The following is a 16,611-nucleotide window of genomic DNA, read 5'->3' as shown; positions in this document are numbered from 1 at the left end:
ATCATGGAAAAGGTTGTCAGTCATTGAAACATGCTCCAGGGTGGTGTCCATATCCCTGGAGGTATTTAAAAGACATGCAGATGAGCCCAATATGTGGGCTAGGGATGCACTGTTCATTGCTGGGTTAATGGTTGGACTTGATGATCTGAGAGAACTTTTTCAACCAAAACAATTGTATGATACTATGTTTCTAAGTCTACGGTCATATCTATAATTTTTCTTCAGTGTGAATTTAGAGTATAGAAGACTGACGATACAGCATTATAAATACTAGCTCCTGCATCATACACTGAACTTTTGAAAAGTAAATTTTATACTTCAGACACTCATATGCCTATTCATTTCTTTACATTCCAGGCATCATATTTTGTTTCCAGATGACAAGATCTACAATACATTAAAAAAATACAAAAAGGTAATGCCTACCACTGGTAGAAAAATATATATCTTCAGGTCAAAGTAGGAATTCATTGCATTAGCAATAATTTTATAAACTGCCATGCCTAATTATCCCTTTTCTCTCTACGTTGCTAAGAACTACATATTATTTATGAGTTACATATACTTCAAATGGACCCTGCTAAAAGACTGTTCCTTAAAAGTTCTTGGGACTTCCTGGACTTAGCAAATGTCTTCAAATACCAAAATGGAAATGAAGCCAGAGGATGAGGCAGTCTGACATAAACTGTTAAAGCCTGTTTACAGTAATATAAAGTTCATCTTTGTTGGGGCTTTTTTTTACATAAACAGAAAATAGGGCAAGCCAGCTGAACAGATTGATATCAGTATTTTCAATTATATTTTTACAATAAAATAAGCCATAAGGTTAGTTTGTAGAAATTAAAGCTGAACGCATTTAAATGAAGTACTTACTAAGGGTTGTTTATCTGCAAAACATGTGAAGCAAATGGGTTTCTGGTAATGGCTTTTTGAACATCTGAAAAAAGCATTAAAGTATATAATGAATATTAAATAAACAAAATACTTCAATAAAAATAAGATTCACAGTCAAATGTTCAACTAAAAACTTTCTGAAGATTGTGAAAATGTAATTTAATAGCACTGGTTTTATTTCCCCTACCAACAGCTGCTGAAGTATAGGCCATACCTCTATTTTTAAAATTTGCATCTAAATACTATATGAACAAAAAATTTAGTACCAATAAAGACATCTAAAGCTAGAGAAAAGAATGCCATCTACTCTCCAGCAAAAAATATTCCAAATGTAGATTGGCTAGTGATTGACTGCTATTCATTAAAAAGACCAATATAAAGCTACACAATTTTTCAATTTGGTAACATGTGAAAACAAAGCCAAAAGAAGGGATGCAAAAAGATAAGAGTTTAGAAAAGCAATGTACTTGTATGACATGTAAATACCTACAACACTTAGTTACTTACAAGTACTTACATGTAAGTCTACCTGTAAAATTTCCCAGCTTCCTATTACCAAAATTAATCCCCAAATAATTAGGCATGCTAATTAAATTTCTGAGATACATACGTGTACGTGTATGTATTACACTAACTTTCACAGTTACTTCATTTGCAATCTGTTAATTCCCAGGATTCTTTCACTGTTGCTTCTGTACTTGATAAGTTTCTTTTATACTTGCTTCTGTACTTTCCCTGTTTCAGTGTACTTGCTATGAACTTTTCTTTCAGTTCTCCTTTTCACATTTCAAAATTTCTTGGTCCCAGTTCTTTTGCTGAATTCACCTTTCCCTTCTTTGTAGTTTGTCTCTTACTTACACAGAAATTTAATTTTATATGCTCATATTTATCTTTTCATATCTACTTTCTTAACCTGAGCACATCATACTGAAAACAGTTTTCTGGTAAAAAAATGGATTTTTAAATTTCCATTTGCCTGGAAGCAATAACCACAGGTTATGATAAAATTAAATTCTGAACAACTGTTTGACAGAGCAAGAATTGGAAGCTACAGCTGCCCAATGTTTCTAAACAATTGCAAAGATCTTTTATTCTGTTGTGGCAGTCTATAGGAAACTGAAGCTTTTTTCCACAGAGTATTCACCATGTAATGTAGAAATATCTGGATAGTGTGCGCGTGCAGAAGTTTAATAAACCCTGGTTTAGTTTGATTCCAGTCAATAAGGGGGTAAACTTGGGTAACCTGACCATAAACAGCGCAGTCCAGAAGGAATAGTAGTGGAATAGTGAAGTGAAATCAGCGGACTTTAAAAAAGCACTTTCTAATCAACTTAAATAATTGGCATGTAACATTTTATATGAAAAAAATGCAAGGAAAATGTAAAATTCAGGAGAGTTGGCAATTCCCTATAGAGCACAAATGGCAAGCAGTTATTCCAAACATACAGAAAAGCCAATCAGCCAAGCAGAAGAGACTAAGTCATAAGATTCCCGCTGTTTTTAAGTACAGGATGGAGCACACAAAATACCAAAACTATGCCAAACTGATGCGAATTTTTAATGGAAGATCTGTATGATCACATCAGTGAAAGCAAATCATAAATTAGCAAGAGACTCAAGAAGTAAGTTTGTTCTTCTAGTGCAATATCATAGGATGACGAATTAAAGTGTTAGCTAATTAATCACTGGGGAAAAAATTATTAAGAACAAGTACAGACTTTTTCCCCACATTCTTCAGCAAAATGGAAGCTGTGACTGAGGAGTTCATATAAAGAGCACCAGTTTAAAGCAGGTAAGAAATCCACCTGGCATAAAGGAAGAACAAGTTAGAGAACACTTAGGAAAGTGCCATTTTTAAAATGGTTGCACAAGTAATATTAATTTATACATTTAGATTTATCTGCAGCAATGTCAGAACTCCTTGTTTATTATTTCTAGCCTTTCAGAATCCATGGAGAAGCTGAACATTCTAAAATATTAGAAGTAAGAAAATGAAAAGCCCATTCATTCTAAAGGGCTACATTTGCAAAACTGTATGACATAGAGTACAATAATTTGCAAAAAGAATTTTAAAAAAAATGAAGATGGATAGGCTTTGAAACAGATTTCCAAGTGAGGCTGATGCACCTGATGCACCTCAACGGAACAATTTTGACAAACATCTCTTACAAACAACAGGTATCTGAAGGTATCCTCCCATCACATTTAGAGTTATTTTTTACAAAGAAAAAGTCATCATTTCTTTAAATTAAATTCATTGACTTAAAGAAGGGTTTCCTGATTTTGATACACTGTTTGATACATTTAGTAAATAACAATAACAACAAGAACAACAATAATAATAATAATAAAATATTTCTATTACAGGATTCCTCTTTTTAATCTAAAACAATCTATGGCAACAAAATATAAAGTTATTTAATCAACTGATGCAGCATTATATTTATTATCCAACTCACTTTGTAGCTTTTGATCCAGACAATCCAGAGACTGGAAAATCTTCTGTTCTTCTGTGGAAAGAGTACTCCTGCCTGGACACAGAGCCCTTTTAAGCAGCGAGAGCTGTTTGGCTGGCTTCACACGGTCCATGACTGCCAGGATTTCACCCTCTGCAATTGGTGTACTTGCTAGTTTTTCTGCCACTAGAAACTGAGCAGTGCTTTCTGAAACTGAAGAGACTACAGGGGGAACCTCAAATGAGAAGGGCTCATTTAAATAAACATTTAAATAAACTCCTCTTTTTCATAACCGTAGGTCTGTGAAACACTCAAAATTGACTTTAAAAGAAGAAAAAGGTGGGAAAATCAAAAAATGTGATATGTTAGAAAATGAAATAATTAAGGACACTAATTCATCCTACAAATGGCACCAGAGTAGGTACTATTGAGTTTGGAAATATGTAATGATAGCTAGCAATACCTGTCCACATCATACAGCTATATGTGACACATACAGTTAAACAAGCCCAGGAATTGAATATAAATGGAATATATGTTGTAATGCATTTATAAAACCATTAATATCATGCTATATGATGCTATATCTTATCTTTACAGGAAAACAATTGCTGTAAAGAATTACCCTTTCTTACTTAGAATCACTGATGCCAAAAGACACAAGTAGTGTTACACAGTGGGTATATTCCGTCATTCTACTTTATGTATAACAAAGAACTGAAGTGAGTTGTGTTACTATACCTTCCTCAGATTTAGAGACGTTTTTCATCTTTTGTACTGGATCAAATGCAGACTGAATGGGACTCAGTTGGACAGCACTTAATGAATTCTATCAAAAATATTGTAAGAGTATTTTAAGTATAATTTAAAGTAACTATACTACCTTCTGAACATGTTTTAATATTTTGTATTACCAAATGTTTTCAAGTGAAAAAAATATTATGGTACACAAATAAAGAGATGTATTCTAGTTGGTTTTATTCTCTTCATTAGCAAGCTGACAGTAATCTGACTATGAGCATTGATTCAAAATCATATTACAATGAACAAATCTTTGATACTCCTGTAACTCTTTCCATTTTGAAGATAAACAATATTTTTATTTTTTTATGGTATTTTATATTAACCTGTGCATGATGAGCAGGCTTCCATATTTTAGCGATGACACTTTGTCTTCTGCATTCTGAAAAACCTCGGTGTTTATTTTCAGAGTTGCCAAAAACCTGATTTTGACTTGTAACTGGAACACCACCTTAAATGACATGCAGACAAAAGTAAACAAAAATGTGTAAACAACATGATAAATATAGTAGTAGCAGACCTAAGAATGGGGAGTAAATGTCTCTGTCCACATTTAGATATTTACATCTGATCTCCATAAATTGTCTTGGATATGGACATAAGCAGCTTAAGTGAAGGCCCATGTTGAGTCCTAGAAAATAAAGATGGTCTGTACAGGGGTACAAGGTGTTACCAAGTAAAAAGGAGAATGAAAGTTGAGCTGTGTTATAAAAAAAAAACAAATAAGTGATGTTTTAGAAAATAAACTGCATTTAGAGAATAATCTTAAAATCCAACTGTCCAACACAATAAATCCCTGTTGATAAATTGTTGTATCTACATGTTATTTGATTCAACTTTCATTAAGATTCCATAGTAGTGTGCAGAAAACATGTAGTAGTTCACAAAGTTTATGTGATTCACAAAATCACAGAATGGTAGAGGTGGGAAGGGACCTTCTGAGGCCATCTGGTCCAGCGCCTCCACTCTAGCAGGGCTACACAGAGGTCATTGCCCAGGACCATGCCCAGATGGCTTTTGAGTGACTCCAAGAATGGAGACTCAAGAAAGTCTCTGGGCAATTTATGCCAGTGCTCAGTCACTCACAACAAAAAAAGTTTCCTGATGTTCAGAGGGAACTTCCTGTGATTCAGTTTGTACCCACTGTTGAGGTACTTTCAGTGGGCACCATAAGTCTAATAAGTCTAAAAGTCCTTTTTGCAGCTTCCTTCCAGGTATTTACAGACATTGGTAAGACTCCCTAAGGCCTTCTCTTCTCCAGGCTGAATACTCCAAGCTATCTCAGCATTTCCTCATAGCAGAGGTGCTCTCATCCCTTTACCATCTTTGTGGCTCTTCGCTAGACTCTCTCCAGCATGTCCATCTCTCTCTTGTACTGAGGAGCCCAGAGCTGAACACAGTATTCCAGGTGTGGCCTCACAGGCATTGTGAGGTTTAAAAGTCATGGACTTAAACCTTATTTCTATTTCTGTAGTTAATCTTATTAATTCATACATCTTTGTGCTGATTTTTAAAAGGCAGTACTGCTGTGCAGCATTTTCTCTCAGCCAGAGAGGTTTAATCTTGACACTGTACCTCAAATTTATCTCAGTTTTGCCTGGTGTAGCAATACATTTTCAAAATGGAAGCCTCAAGTTTCAAAATTAAAATTATATTCTTAATTAAACTTTCATGCATACAAACTGGAGATGCAAATTAGCATTTTCATGTGCAACTCAGGAATCTGCATACCAAGGAGATACTATATTCTTATTTGTAAACACAGTTACTAGATTTGTAAATGGAGTTACTTGATTTAAACTTGGGATCACAAATTACCTATTTATTTACACAATAAATATTTACATGTGCAGTTTAATGAGCAGTTCATAATTTGACCGAGAGTTGCATCACTGATTCTAACAAAATTTTATTTCTTTTCTGGTTATTACAGTGACATTAAAACAGCATTCTAACCACTCATAGAAAAAAGAAAATAACTGATCCTAGAAACATATTTGCAGCTAGTCATCTGGCTGCTGTCATCAATAGTAACATGGGACACATTAGCTTTGAAACATTATAATTTAGTTATATACAAATTATTGTAACACAATACATGGAGGTGAATAACATCTGAAAAGGAACGGAAATGTGATCATGTTATATTAAATATGAGAGAAAATTAAAAAAAAAAAAAAGAAAAAGAAAAAAGAACCCCCTTGTTATATTAGTAATCACATAATGTTTTTCTGAAAAAATAGAATTCAAAGTTGCTTTATGTCTATGCATCAATACTTAATTTAATTAATTTGCAAGAATAGATCAATGCCAAGGAGAACATTCATTTGAGATAGATAAGACAAAATAATAATAATCAATAGTATCTTTAGGGAATGAGATTTTGAGTAGTCTACTGCTATTTAAGCACATTAATTAGCTCCATATTTGTCACAGGCTAAAGGTTAAACACATTTTTAAAGCCTTTACTGACTGAACAAAAAACGTGTTAAAAATTCTAATATCCAGCTAGAATAATATGCTATAATATGTGCCAGGCAGAAGATATACAACTTGAAGCCTGGAAGCCAAACTAATCTAAGATCCTATGGACAACAATTGTATTCACCTGGTTCTCACTTTCTGTACATTTGGCAAAGCATTGCAACAGATCACATTTTCTACAGCGTCTTCACAGACCTCATGGAACTCGGCAGATATTTTACTAGAAAGCAGTGCAGTATTCAGTCTCACTGCAAGCACTTTAGGACAAGACTGTGGTGTCTATGTGCATTTGCAGGCAATTGAACAAATAACAGAAAGTTAGTAAGAGTTAGCTAGAGTATTTAAAATAAAGAAGACTTTCAAAACACAAACTATAAGCAGATACTGAGAGAGGGTAACCCACATAAATTTTAAAAGGCAGTTACTCAGCCCTTCTCTAAAAGAGCTGGAGGGATGTAGCATTTAAAGCTGCAGTGAAGACATTGTTAGTAGCGCACAACTTGGACCCAGGACATTTCCTGATTCATTGATCTGATGTGCAGATAAGGACATCAGGAGACAAAAATCTCTGCCTGAGGCAAGGCGTGGTAAAGCAAGTCTTCATTCATTTCCAATGTAAAATCAAATAGGTTAAGTCACACAGATCTTAAACTCGTCTGTTTGACTTTGAACTGGAACAGACAAGCAGATAATATTTTCTGTTCCCACCCCTGCTTTAGGCCAAGAATATTCACCTGCTTGCATCTGCTCTTACACAACAGAGCTGTTCTGAATCACTCCATTAAAACTGTAAAAAATGTTAAAACTGTATTACTGTTGATAAAACTAAAACTGTGGGGGGGGGTTCAAGTGAAGCATATTCATAATTTTGTTAGAAAGTATCTTTGAGTTCCATGGCCAATCCTTGGGGTGATCCCAGTATGCAAAGCAGTTTGGAGTACTGCTTGTACCTGAAGCAGGGACTACAGCTCTCAGGAGCTCCAGCTGCAGCCCTCAGTAGGAAGCAAACCAGCATACTACACAGAAATTACATGCACAACGATGTCATCGGTGCCCAAGGCACAGAATATAGCTAGGCTGCAAGGGACAAACAAGGCAAATCAAAAAGAGTGAAATGTCAATTGAAATATAAACTCCAGGAGATTAAATTTTATTCTCCCAAATATTTCTTATCCATCTTTCCTGCATCTTATTAACCAATTTGTGCCTCATATTGTTCCCAAGGTTAATATTTAATAAAATGCAGGATTGTTCCTCAAATTTCTTAAAATTCTTTTTAATCAGATATACCTTGCAGCAGAGCAATATTTGCCTGGCAGAAGTTCTTTAATTTTAACTAATCTTTAATTTTTGCTCAGCTTTCAATAATATTACTGGGACTAAGTCTCAGTAATTGTAGGCATTTAGACTGTCAGCATTTTAAAAACAGTAGAATTAAACTTCTTTCACCCTCACGTGGCAGTGACTGTTGGACAAGCTATCTCTCTTAGTTACCTTGTAAAAATCACTCATATAAACTTAGTCACTTCCTCCTATATCATTATTCAGACCACCTGTCACATCTGCTCATTAGTCATGAATATAATCTCAGGGAAAATACTTCCTTTTCATTTAATATTGCAGAGAGCCATTATATATATATATAAATGAGGATTGACGTTTGAGAGGCCTCTGGGCACCACTAGAATAGAAATGAGAATGACAAATGGTGAAAGCTTGTTAAAACTGGCTGTGTTGTGTGAATGGATGAAAAGGTTGAATGTTTTAACTGAAAACAAACCTGTGATGTATTTGAAAAACACTTTTGTCTGAACATTCCCCCACCCCAGACCCGGAAACATGACTCTTACCAGTAGCAGAGTCTTTTGGAGCTTGGGTAGAATGTGCTCCGTGCCAGAAGGTGCTTGTTTTTCCAGCTGCTGGGATATGATGGAGATGTAATCTATTTTCTGTGTTAACAGGTCTTCTCTCAGAGCAAGTTACTGAATGATCTTGACAGGCGCTTGCCTTAACATTATTTACAGAACAAGTATTTTTTGCCCAAGGTTTGTATTTGGCTGTGCTGCAGTCAGGTGTAGAAATGGCAGTGGCCAAGCCAGCACAGCCAGCAATATTCTCACTGCTTTCTGCACTGTTCCTATTTAAAACCTGACTGGCTGGCACAACATGCCTGCCATTGAAATCGCGGCTGCTAGCACCATTAGCTTGCAGGCTGGCAGGCAGCAGTGACTGACACCCAGGGCTGGCTGTGTTCTCAACACTTCTGTTTCCTGGCAGAGGTGTGGAAGGTGGGTGAGGTGCGAGGGATTTCCCTGGAGCTTTTTGAGTCTTGCTGGCTTCAGTAGCTGACTGCAGTTGGATCAGAGTGCCTCTTCTCTTCTTGGGCACAAAACATGACTGGACTCTTACAGATGTTGCTCTTCTTGTTATTTTTGCCTTATTTTTGAGTTGATCACCTTCTTTAACTTTAGCATTATTGCTACATACTGGGGGTTTACTTGCCTCATCTTTTGATATCATCCAAGCTTTCTTAGCCGAAAAGGATCCTGTAGATGTAAATATATTCTGAGATGGGTATTCTTTATTTGATTTCTCAGTATTAATGTTCGGTTTTGACATATAAGAGTTTTTCTGGTGATTTTTTATGAACATGAGGTTTGAAGGCTGAGCAACAATACTTAAATTGTTCTTAGGAGTGTTATTTGCAGTTTGAACACATTGCAGTTTTGAAGAACATATTTCACTGATGCTTTTTTCACAGCATTTTTCATTATTTTCTGTTATTATTTGGTCAATTTCATCACACCATTTTAGCTTCCTATTGCATTTTTCAATTTCTGCACTTTTCTTTTTTATTTTTGCCAGTTCTAAACTGTCTCTGATAGATGACATGAGCTGAGTTCCAAAATTGATCGCATGGTCTGTAACCACAGCTTTGAAATTACTAGGTTCATATTTAGAACCCTTCTTTAAGATACTTCTGAATAACTTCACTCTTTTTCTTTCAAGAATATTATTTTTCAGGATTTTGTCCTGTACAGGAGTGCCAGAATTGAACTCTGTATCAGGTAACAGTGACATATTTTCACCTATATTTCCCTTTCCTTCTTTATTATTCTGTTGCTTAACTTCCAACAGAACTGAGGCATTTGGTATGTCCTGAAATAAAGATGTTTCTGAAATAATATCATTCATACATTTAATATTTTCTTCTTTTGTTTCAGTCATTTTTCCTAAGGTATTTTTTAAAAAGCCTGTACTGATGTTTTTGTCCTTTGGTAATACATCAGCTGTGTTGGGAATGCCAGTGGAACATCCCTGATTAGGAAATAAGATTACAGATGTTGCAATAGGTTGACTGGGTGCTTGCATAGATTTAGTTCTCTCCTGTGGGGTCATTTTAAAACTCTGATCTTGCATCAGATCCTGAATTCTTTCTCCTGGAATAGAATCAGGGCTGTCCCAGGCTCTGCTAGGATTGAAAACAGGATGACCTGTGGCAAATGTGCTAGCTGTTCCAGAAGATGGCTTGCTTCTGTCTTTTATGTTTTGCAGAAAACTAAATTCCTTAGTTACAGAGCTCTTTTGCTTACCAGAGTCAGAGAATTCTGCAGGTTGTCTTCCAGATCTGTGAGAAGCAGATGATTCCTCTTCTGAAGTGTTTACATGTTCAGCAGGAGTTAGAACATTATGTTTAGCTAAAAGATCATGAATAGGTATGTTGTGGTAGTGTAGCAAATCTACATTTCTCAGACAATTATTTAGATGCACATTTTTAGAAGTACTTTGATCTGTATGAAATAAACCATTATTCCTAGTCTGGCATTTTTCTGGATCATACAGGGCACAGTCACACTGTGTGGTAAAAGATGATTCACTCTGTGTTGTGCAATTTCCATTTTGTTCTCCAGCCTCAAGACTGTCAAGACTCATCAGACTTTCTGAATCATCTGTTTCTTTGACTTCTTGATGAAAATTCTGAAATACAGGCACAAAACCAAACTCTCAGATTTATCAGAAATGTGGTTTTGCTGATAATAATTTTTCATTAATGAGAGATTAGACCAAATAAATATTGAGCCTAGTATTTTTGTGACTTGGGGTCGGATCTCTATGCGTGTTTCCATCAAGTCAAAATGTACCTGGGTTAAATTGCAAAAGAAAATGACATAATTTGGGAAGAAATCCAGAGGAGAGAGCAGCATAGTTCAACAAATTTAACAATAAATTATATATAAATCTGCAATATTAAAAAAGAAACTAAATTTATCTGAACAACAGTACTGTGTCTGAATTTCCCTGTGAGACTGGGTGGTTTTCATCCTCTGTAAGGGTACTTGAGTAATAAATTGAAAGAAAATCCATGAAAATGAAGGTTTGATAGTGTTTCTACCCCAAACTGCAGCTTTTCCATATTACTAGACTGAGTATATTTATTTTCATACAAAGTGCCATAAGCGATGAGGAATTCAGCCTTGTCATGGCAAACACAGAAAAGTCTCTTGGTTATCATAAGCACAGTGATTAACAACTCCCCCCAGTGAAACTCCTTCTTCAGGTCTTTCAGAAAGAGGAAAATATCTCCTATTCTATGAGGACAGATCAAGTCCCAGGGCATAAGGGATTCATCCAGTTCCCCAACCTTTTCATTAAAATTTTAATGGAGTCATGAATAACAGCAACTGGCACCTGAAACACAGTTTCAGAACAGCAGTGTCCATGTACTATACAAATGTTTACTTCACTATTACTCCTCTATCAAAGCACTGAGATGCTGACATGGTTTAAAATACATACTTTGTTAAGTACAAGCCTTCAAAATACACATGAACATAAAGGAAAAAAAGCATATTGTCAGTCTCAGACACTCTTGCCTGGAAGCTCACTTTCACACAGCTCAGCAGCAAAGTAATTTTAAACCTTATGTTGGATAAAATTGGTGTGAAAAATTAAGAGAAGCTGAATTAGATATGCACTCTTACGCAATAAATGGAAAATGTTTCAAGTAGCAAAATCTGTTAACCTAGGGTGAGTGACTATATATCCCCTAGCAATGACATTGAATTAACATTTTGAAAACTCACCAAACACAGAATTCTTTAGCAAACAATAACACATTTTTGTAGTAAACATTTTTTATTCCAATAAAATTGTTATATCTAAATATTGTATATTTTATAGCTGTACAAATATATTAAACTGCAGAAGAAAAAGCTTAGGAAGTCCTGAAAGACTTTTTATTATTGAATTAAATCTTATCTTGCACTAAATGTTTAGAGGTTGGTGCAGTCTTCCTTTATAGTTATGATCAGAGATAAAGATACTAAATAGAAGATCAAAGAAGGAAGTGTAGGGCAAGATCCCTTTAAGGAACATTTTCAAACTAAACCTAAACAGACTGGTGTCCTTCTAATAAAAAAGAATAAGTAGCACTTTGTTACTTATTTATTAACCTTTATTTTTGCCAAAATTATATTGTTAACCTCTGCTTGGACTTCCCCAAACAAGGAAAAAGCATACACTCAGAGTTCTTTGTATCAGGCCAAATTTAAGAACTAATTTTGAAATTTTCAGAAGGGGAAAAAAACAGCAAAAAGAAATTACAGCTGTCAGGCTTACTTCTTGTCTAATTTGGAAACTGCACCTGTATAGCAAAACATATGTTTCTCAAATGACAGACAGAAGAAAAATTTTGTAAAGATAGATTTTAAAAAAACTTCTCTTGATAGCAGGTTAGCTTAAGCAGATAAATCTGGAGGGTGCAAGAAAATTTCCAACTTTCAAAAACTAAAATAAAAAATCTACGTAGCTGTTCTCCAGCGGTTGAAAAGAGACTTGCTCCTACATTATGTAAATAAGTATGCTCCTTATAAAGCAAAGCCCCATGGAAAACAAAATCTCAGTTGAGGTAACATCCAGAAATGTTAGGAACTAAAGAACAAAGAAGGAGTTCTCATTTAAACACACACTCACTCTTACTTAGTTCATGCAAATTTAGTTCATTTACATTTATTTTGTTGCATCATACAATTTCATCCTTTCACACATTAAAGATGCTTAACATTCTCATTAAAATATTTACATACTTCCCATTTTACAGTACCATGTAATGCAAATGAATGTCCCATTTCCTTATAAAATGTGTAATTAGAAGTACTTCTGCAGAAATAAAAAAGCATTCAACAATTATCCTTTTTTAGTGATCAATAAGTGTAGGGTAATAAACCTAGAAATCCCAATTACTTAATTTTATTTAATCTGTGAGAAGATTAAAGAAGGATGATAAGAAAACAAAATGTTGATAGAGTCCTGTATTTTTATTTGGATTTACATTTTTCCTCTTATGTAAGTGCCATTTATTGTATGGCCCATATCCTGCATTATCTTATGTTATAATGCATGAAATCTAACACCACATTCCTAGGAAAGGAATACTTCCGAGGAGTTAAAGAGGTCACTTGTATGTCTTAGGACTTAGAACAGCTGTGTCAAGCAACTTCATTTTAGTAAAGCACTAAAACAAAGCGAAAACATAAGCCTAAGAGATCTTTCATAAGGCCAGTGAAAGAACAACATAGTAACAAGTAAGATTTTAAGTGAACCTGACAAGTGAGTTTTCTGGCAAAGGAGTCCATCAGAATGCTATTACACTAAAGAGCTGCTAGATGCGTATTTGACATTTTCTGCAGAAGAAGTGCTGATGGCTCATAATTCCAAGATGTGAATAGGAACACTCTTCTGAAGATAAAATCCTGAAAAAATGCTACCTATACTAAAAACTGAGGCCCCTCACACCTCTCACACTACTTGCTATTTTTGATAATTTCAACTGGCTTCTTTACAGAAATTCTTTGCTTTTCATATGTGTATATTTATCATGTTACACTTGACATTGACTGTGAAGTAAAAGACACCACTGAACTTATTTAGATGCAAAACTAACTTTCAAAGCCAGTGAGGCACCTAAACAACTCATTTCAAATTTACCAACTATAGAATGGGAAAGTCCATTCAAAACTAATAATCTCATTTCTGTATGAGTTTGAAAAACATCATTTACATAGCACTATACAATACTTATTTCTCAGAAGATTTGGATAGACTGAAGGATGTGAAACGATTTTGGTGCTTACCTTACACAAGAGTTCCATTCCATTGTGCCAAACCCACCAAAGAAGCTCTGAAGGTACAGGATGACCAGAGAAAAGCTTACTATCAACACTGCTGTCTTTCCCAGTCTCATGCCTAGGTGCCTGATCTCCTCTCAGGCTAAGAATACAGAAACTACCTATCTATGAATCGATGAGTTTTTGAAAGGACCTATTTGAAATATCATCACAGGATGCTAGAAATGTAATTTCAAACTTCTCAGTATAAAAAGAACTAGTTTCTAATTTCATAGGCATGCAGGCAATATCAGTAAGGCATACCATCAGAAGATTTTAAAAGAAAAGTTATCTGAACACCGAATACCAATGTTTCATTCTGATTTTCAGTCTTAATAAGCCCTGAGGTAAATGGACATAATTGTGTAGGAAAAATTTTCACCTGAACTTGTCTCTCTGTTGCTTTAGCACCTCAGTACTCAGAGTGCTGTTTCTCAGGTACCCTGTCCCAGGTGTCTTATTCTCACACACTAATCTGGTCATTCAGTTCCAGGAATGCAGTTTATAATGCTAGGTAAAAATACAAAATGTTAAATGATTAAATGGCACAGCAGTGTGCACCATAATACATTGTTCCCTTTTTTTGCTCTAACCCATTAATAAATTCTGTTTGAGCAGGCATCGTCTACCCCACAAATTTGTCTTACAACAATAGCATGGGATTGCACAATTAAAAACCATGATAAGGCAGATAGTCATATAAAAATACTGGGCATGGATATGAACTATGAATTCCAGACGTTCTTTAGTGTTTAACTAATAATCATTTTAATGATTACAGTTAACAGATTTGAATGAACTGAAGCCATAACATCAGTAAAAAAGAATAGATTAATACTATTTGACCAGTAAACAGTTCCTGAATGAATCAGTGTGTGAATACAATTTTTAAAATAATCTCTCGTTCAGCTGAGGAACCCTACCAGAGCTCTTTATTTTTTTTAAAAAAATAGTATACATTTTTTTAGTCAGTGAAAAAGAATCGCTTTTTCTTTTAGCAGTATACTTTATAAAGATGGAAGAGTTTTTAACATGGTCTCACTGTTGTGCACTGCACAGCAGCAGCCAGGGCAAAAGGTGGATTTATGTAAGGAAATCCTAATGGTCAGATACAGAAATACTTTTAGAATCAGGGAACATTCCGAGTTGAAAGGGATCCACAAGGATCACTGAGTACAAAGCTGACTCCATACAGGGCAACTTAAAGGCTAAACAATATATCTAAGAGCATTTTCTAATACTTATATTTACATCTTTCTAGAAATAAATTTACCTAATAAGACAGTTTCATGTAATTTCCAACATTCACTGCATGCTTCACTTGAAAAAACATTCTGTGACTTATATGTTACCTCTTTTACAAATTCAACTTTTTTCAATCAGATATGTTTCAAGACATACATTCTTCCTAAGAACTTCACAGATTTGATTTTTAAGAACTTGTACAAGATTTCAGCATCTACCTTCCCCTAATTAGCCGACCAAATTTAAAGGTTAATTTTTTTTAATCTTGCCACTGTTTGAAACAGTGAAATTCTTTGTTTATTACAAGAACTTCCAGTCTTCTGAAAGAGGTCCCAGTTACTCTTTGCTTATCCTTGTCTTCTGAATTTTGGGTGTTTGGTTTGATGCTTTATTTTGTACTTTATTTATGCTGAACCATACTTCCTTATGGAGATATGCAAGTATTGGGAATAAACTGTCCAGCAAAGCACAAGCTACTAAATACCACAGTAGTGCTGCTGCAGGTTTATAATAATTAATATTAGAAATAATGAAATAATTGATTTGGCTCCTGGTTACCCAGGCCACCATTAGAATACAAAGATATAAACAGAATACTAGGATACAAAAGAGTAGCTGAATTCTGTGTTGCTTAAAAATTCACAAAAGTCTTATCTTTTTAAAAAGACCTAAAACACAGCTCTGCCATCTTCAAAGGGGCAAAACTACTGTGGAGATTGATACTTTAATCTTCATGAGAAATCAACAGATTTTCCAACATCCCCTTGAGACACCAGTATATACTACCAGTGATAATACCATGTTAGTATAATGCAGCATTCTGGTAAACCCATATGCACAAACTTTGTATCTTCCAGTCCCTTCCTGCAAGCAAACCTCTTAATGTTTAACTGCAGTACACTAAAGATTTGATGCTGCTATTTTTTACCCTGTTCCTTTCTTTCAGCTACATTTATGAACATCTTACTCTGTTGCAGTAAAACAAATCTTTCCAAAACCAGTCATGAAGTATGGTAAAAATATTTTAGTGCATATCTATCTATCTATCTATCTATCTGAATGTAAACCCAAAAATAAAGTCACATTAATATGTATGGCAATTCTTATGAAAAAGCTATATGCTTGTAAAAAAAGGAGTAGGTATATATTAAAGGACAGTATCAATTTCCTTGTTCCTGTGGTTTGTGAGCTATGCTGTACGTACAACAATCAGACAATTACAAACAATTATGTATCCACAAGCAAAACCTTATCCATGTATAAGTCTAACTCTGAAACAACTTCTTTTGTACTGAAAATCTGTTTCAGCTTCAATCCTACAATATTACCTATTCAAGAAGGGCTTTGAATTGAGGAGAGACACTGTTGAATGAACTCCAGACGGTCAGGTATGAAGATTGCCATGTGATTTTATACAGCACAAGCTTAGAATAAGTTATTTTAAGAAAAACCACCCCCAAAACCTCAAAACCTACTCTTGAGGAATACACAATCAAAACAAGTTGGAGTATTTGGACTAAATTAATTTAGTCTGGAGGTACATTTCAATTTGTCTTTATAGCACA

At 34.7% G+C, this 16,611-nt stretch overlaps 1 protein-coding gene across 1 annotated transcript in view; it reads right to left on the bottom strand.

The window, feature by feature from the left end:
- Positions 1-872: 872 nt before the first annotated feature.
- CEP126 (centrosomal protein 126) overlaps positions 873-16,611 on the bottom strand; it is a 34,650-nt gene continuing 18,911 nt past the window's right edge. Inside the window, exons 6-10 of the mRNA XM_059838605.1 lie at positions 8,486-10,613; positions 4,478-4,602; positions 4,092-4,179; positions 3,354-3,563; positions 873-937 (exon numbers count right to left, since the gene is read on the bottom strand). Of these exons, the coding sequence (XP_059694588.1) occupies positions 873-937; positions 3,354-3,563; positions 4,092-4,179; positions 4,478-4,602; positions 8,486-10,613 (2,616 nt within the window). The remainder of the gene's footprint in view (positions 938-3,353; positions 3,564-4,091; positions 4,180-4,477; positions 4,603-8,485; positions 10,614-16,611) is intronic.

The sequence above is a fragment of the Haemorhous mexicanus genome, chromosome 2 (genome assembly GCF_027477595.1).
Source record: "Haemorhous mexicanus isolate bHaeMex1 chromosome 2, bHaeMex1.pri, whole genome shotgun sequence".
In the NCBI taxonomy this organism is placed as follows: domain Eukaryota; kingdom Metazoa; phylum Chordata; class Aves; order Passeriformes; family Fringillidae; genus Haemorhous; species Haemorhous mexicanus.
This window is presented reverse-complemented; position numbering and strand designations above follow the sequence as displayed.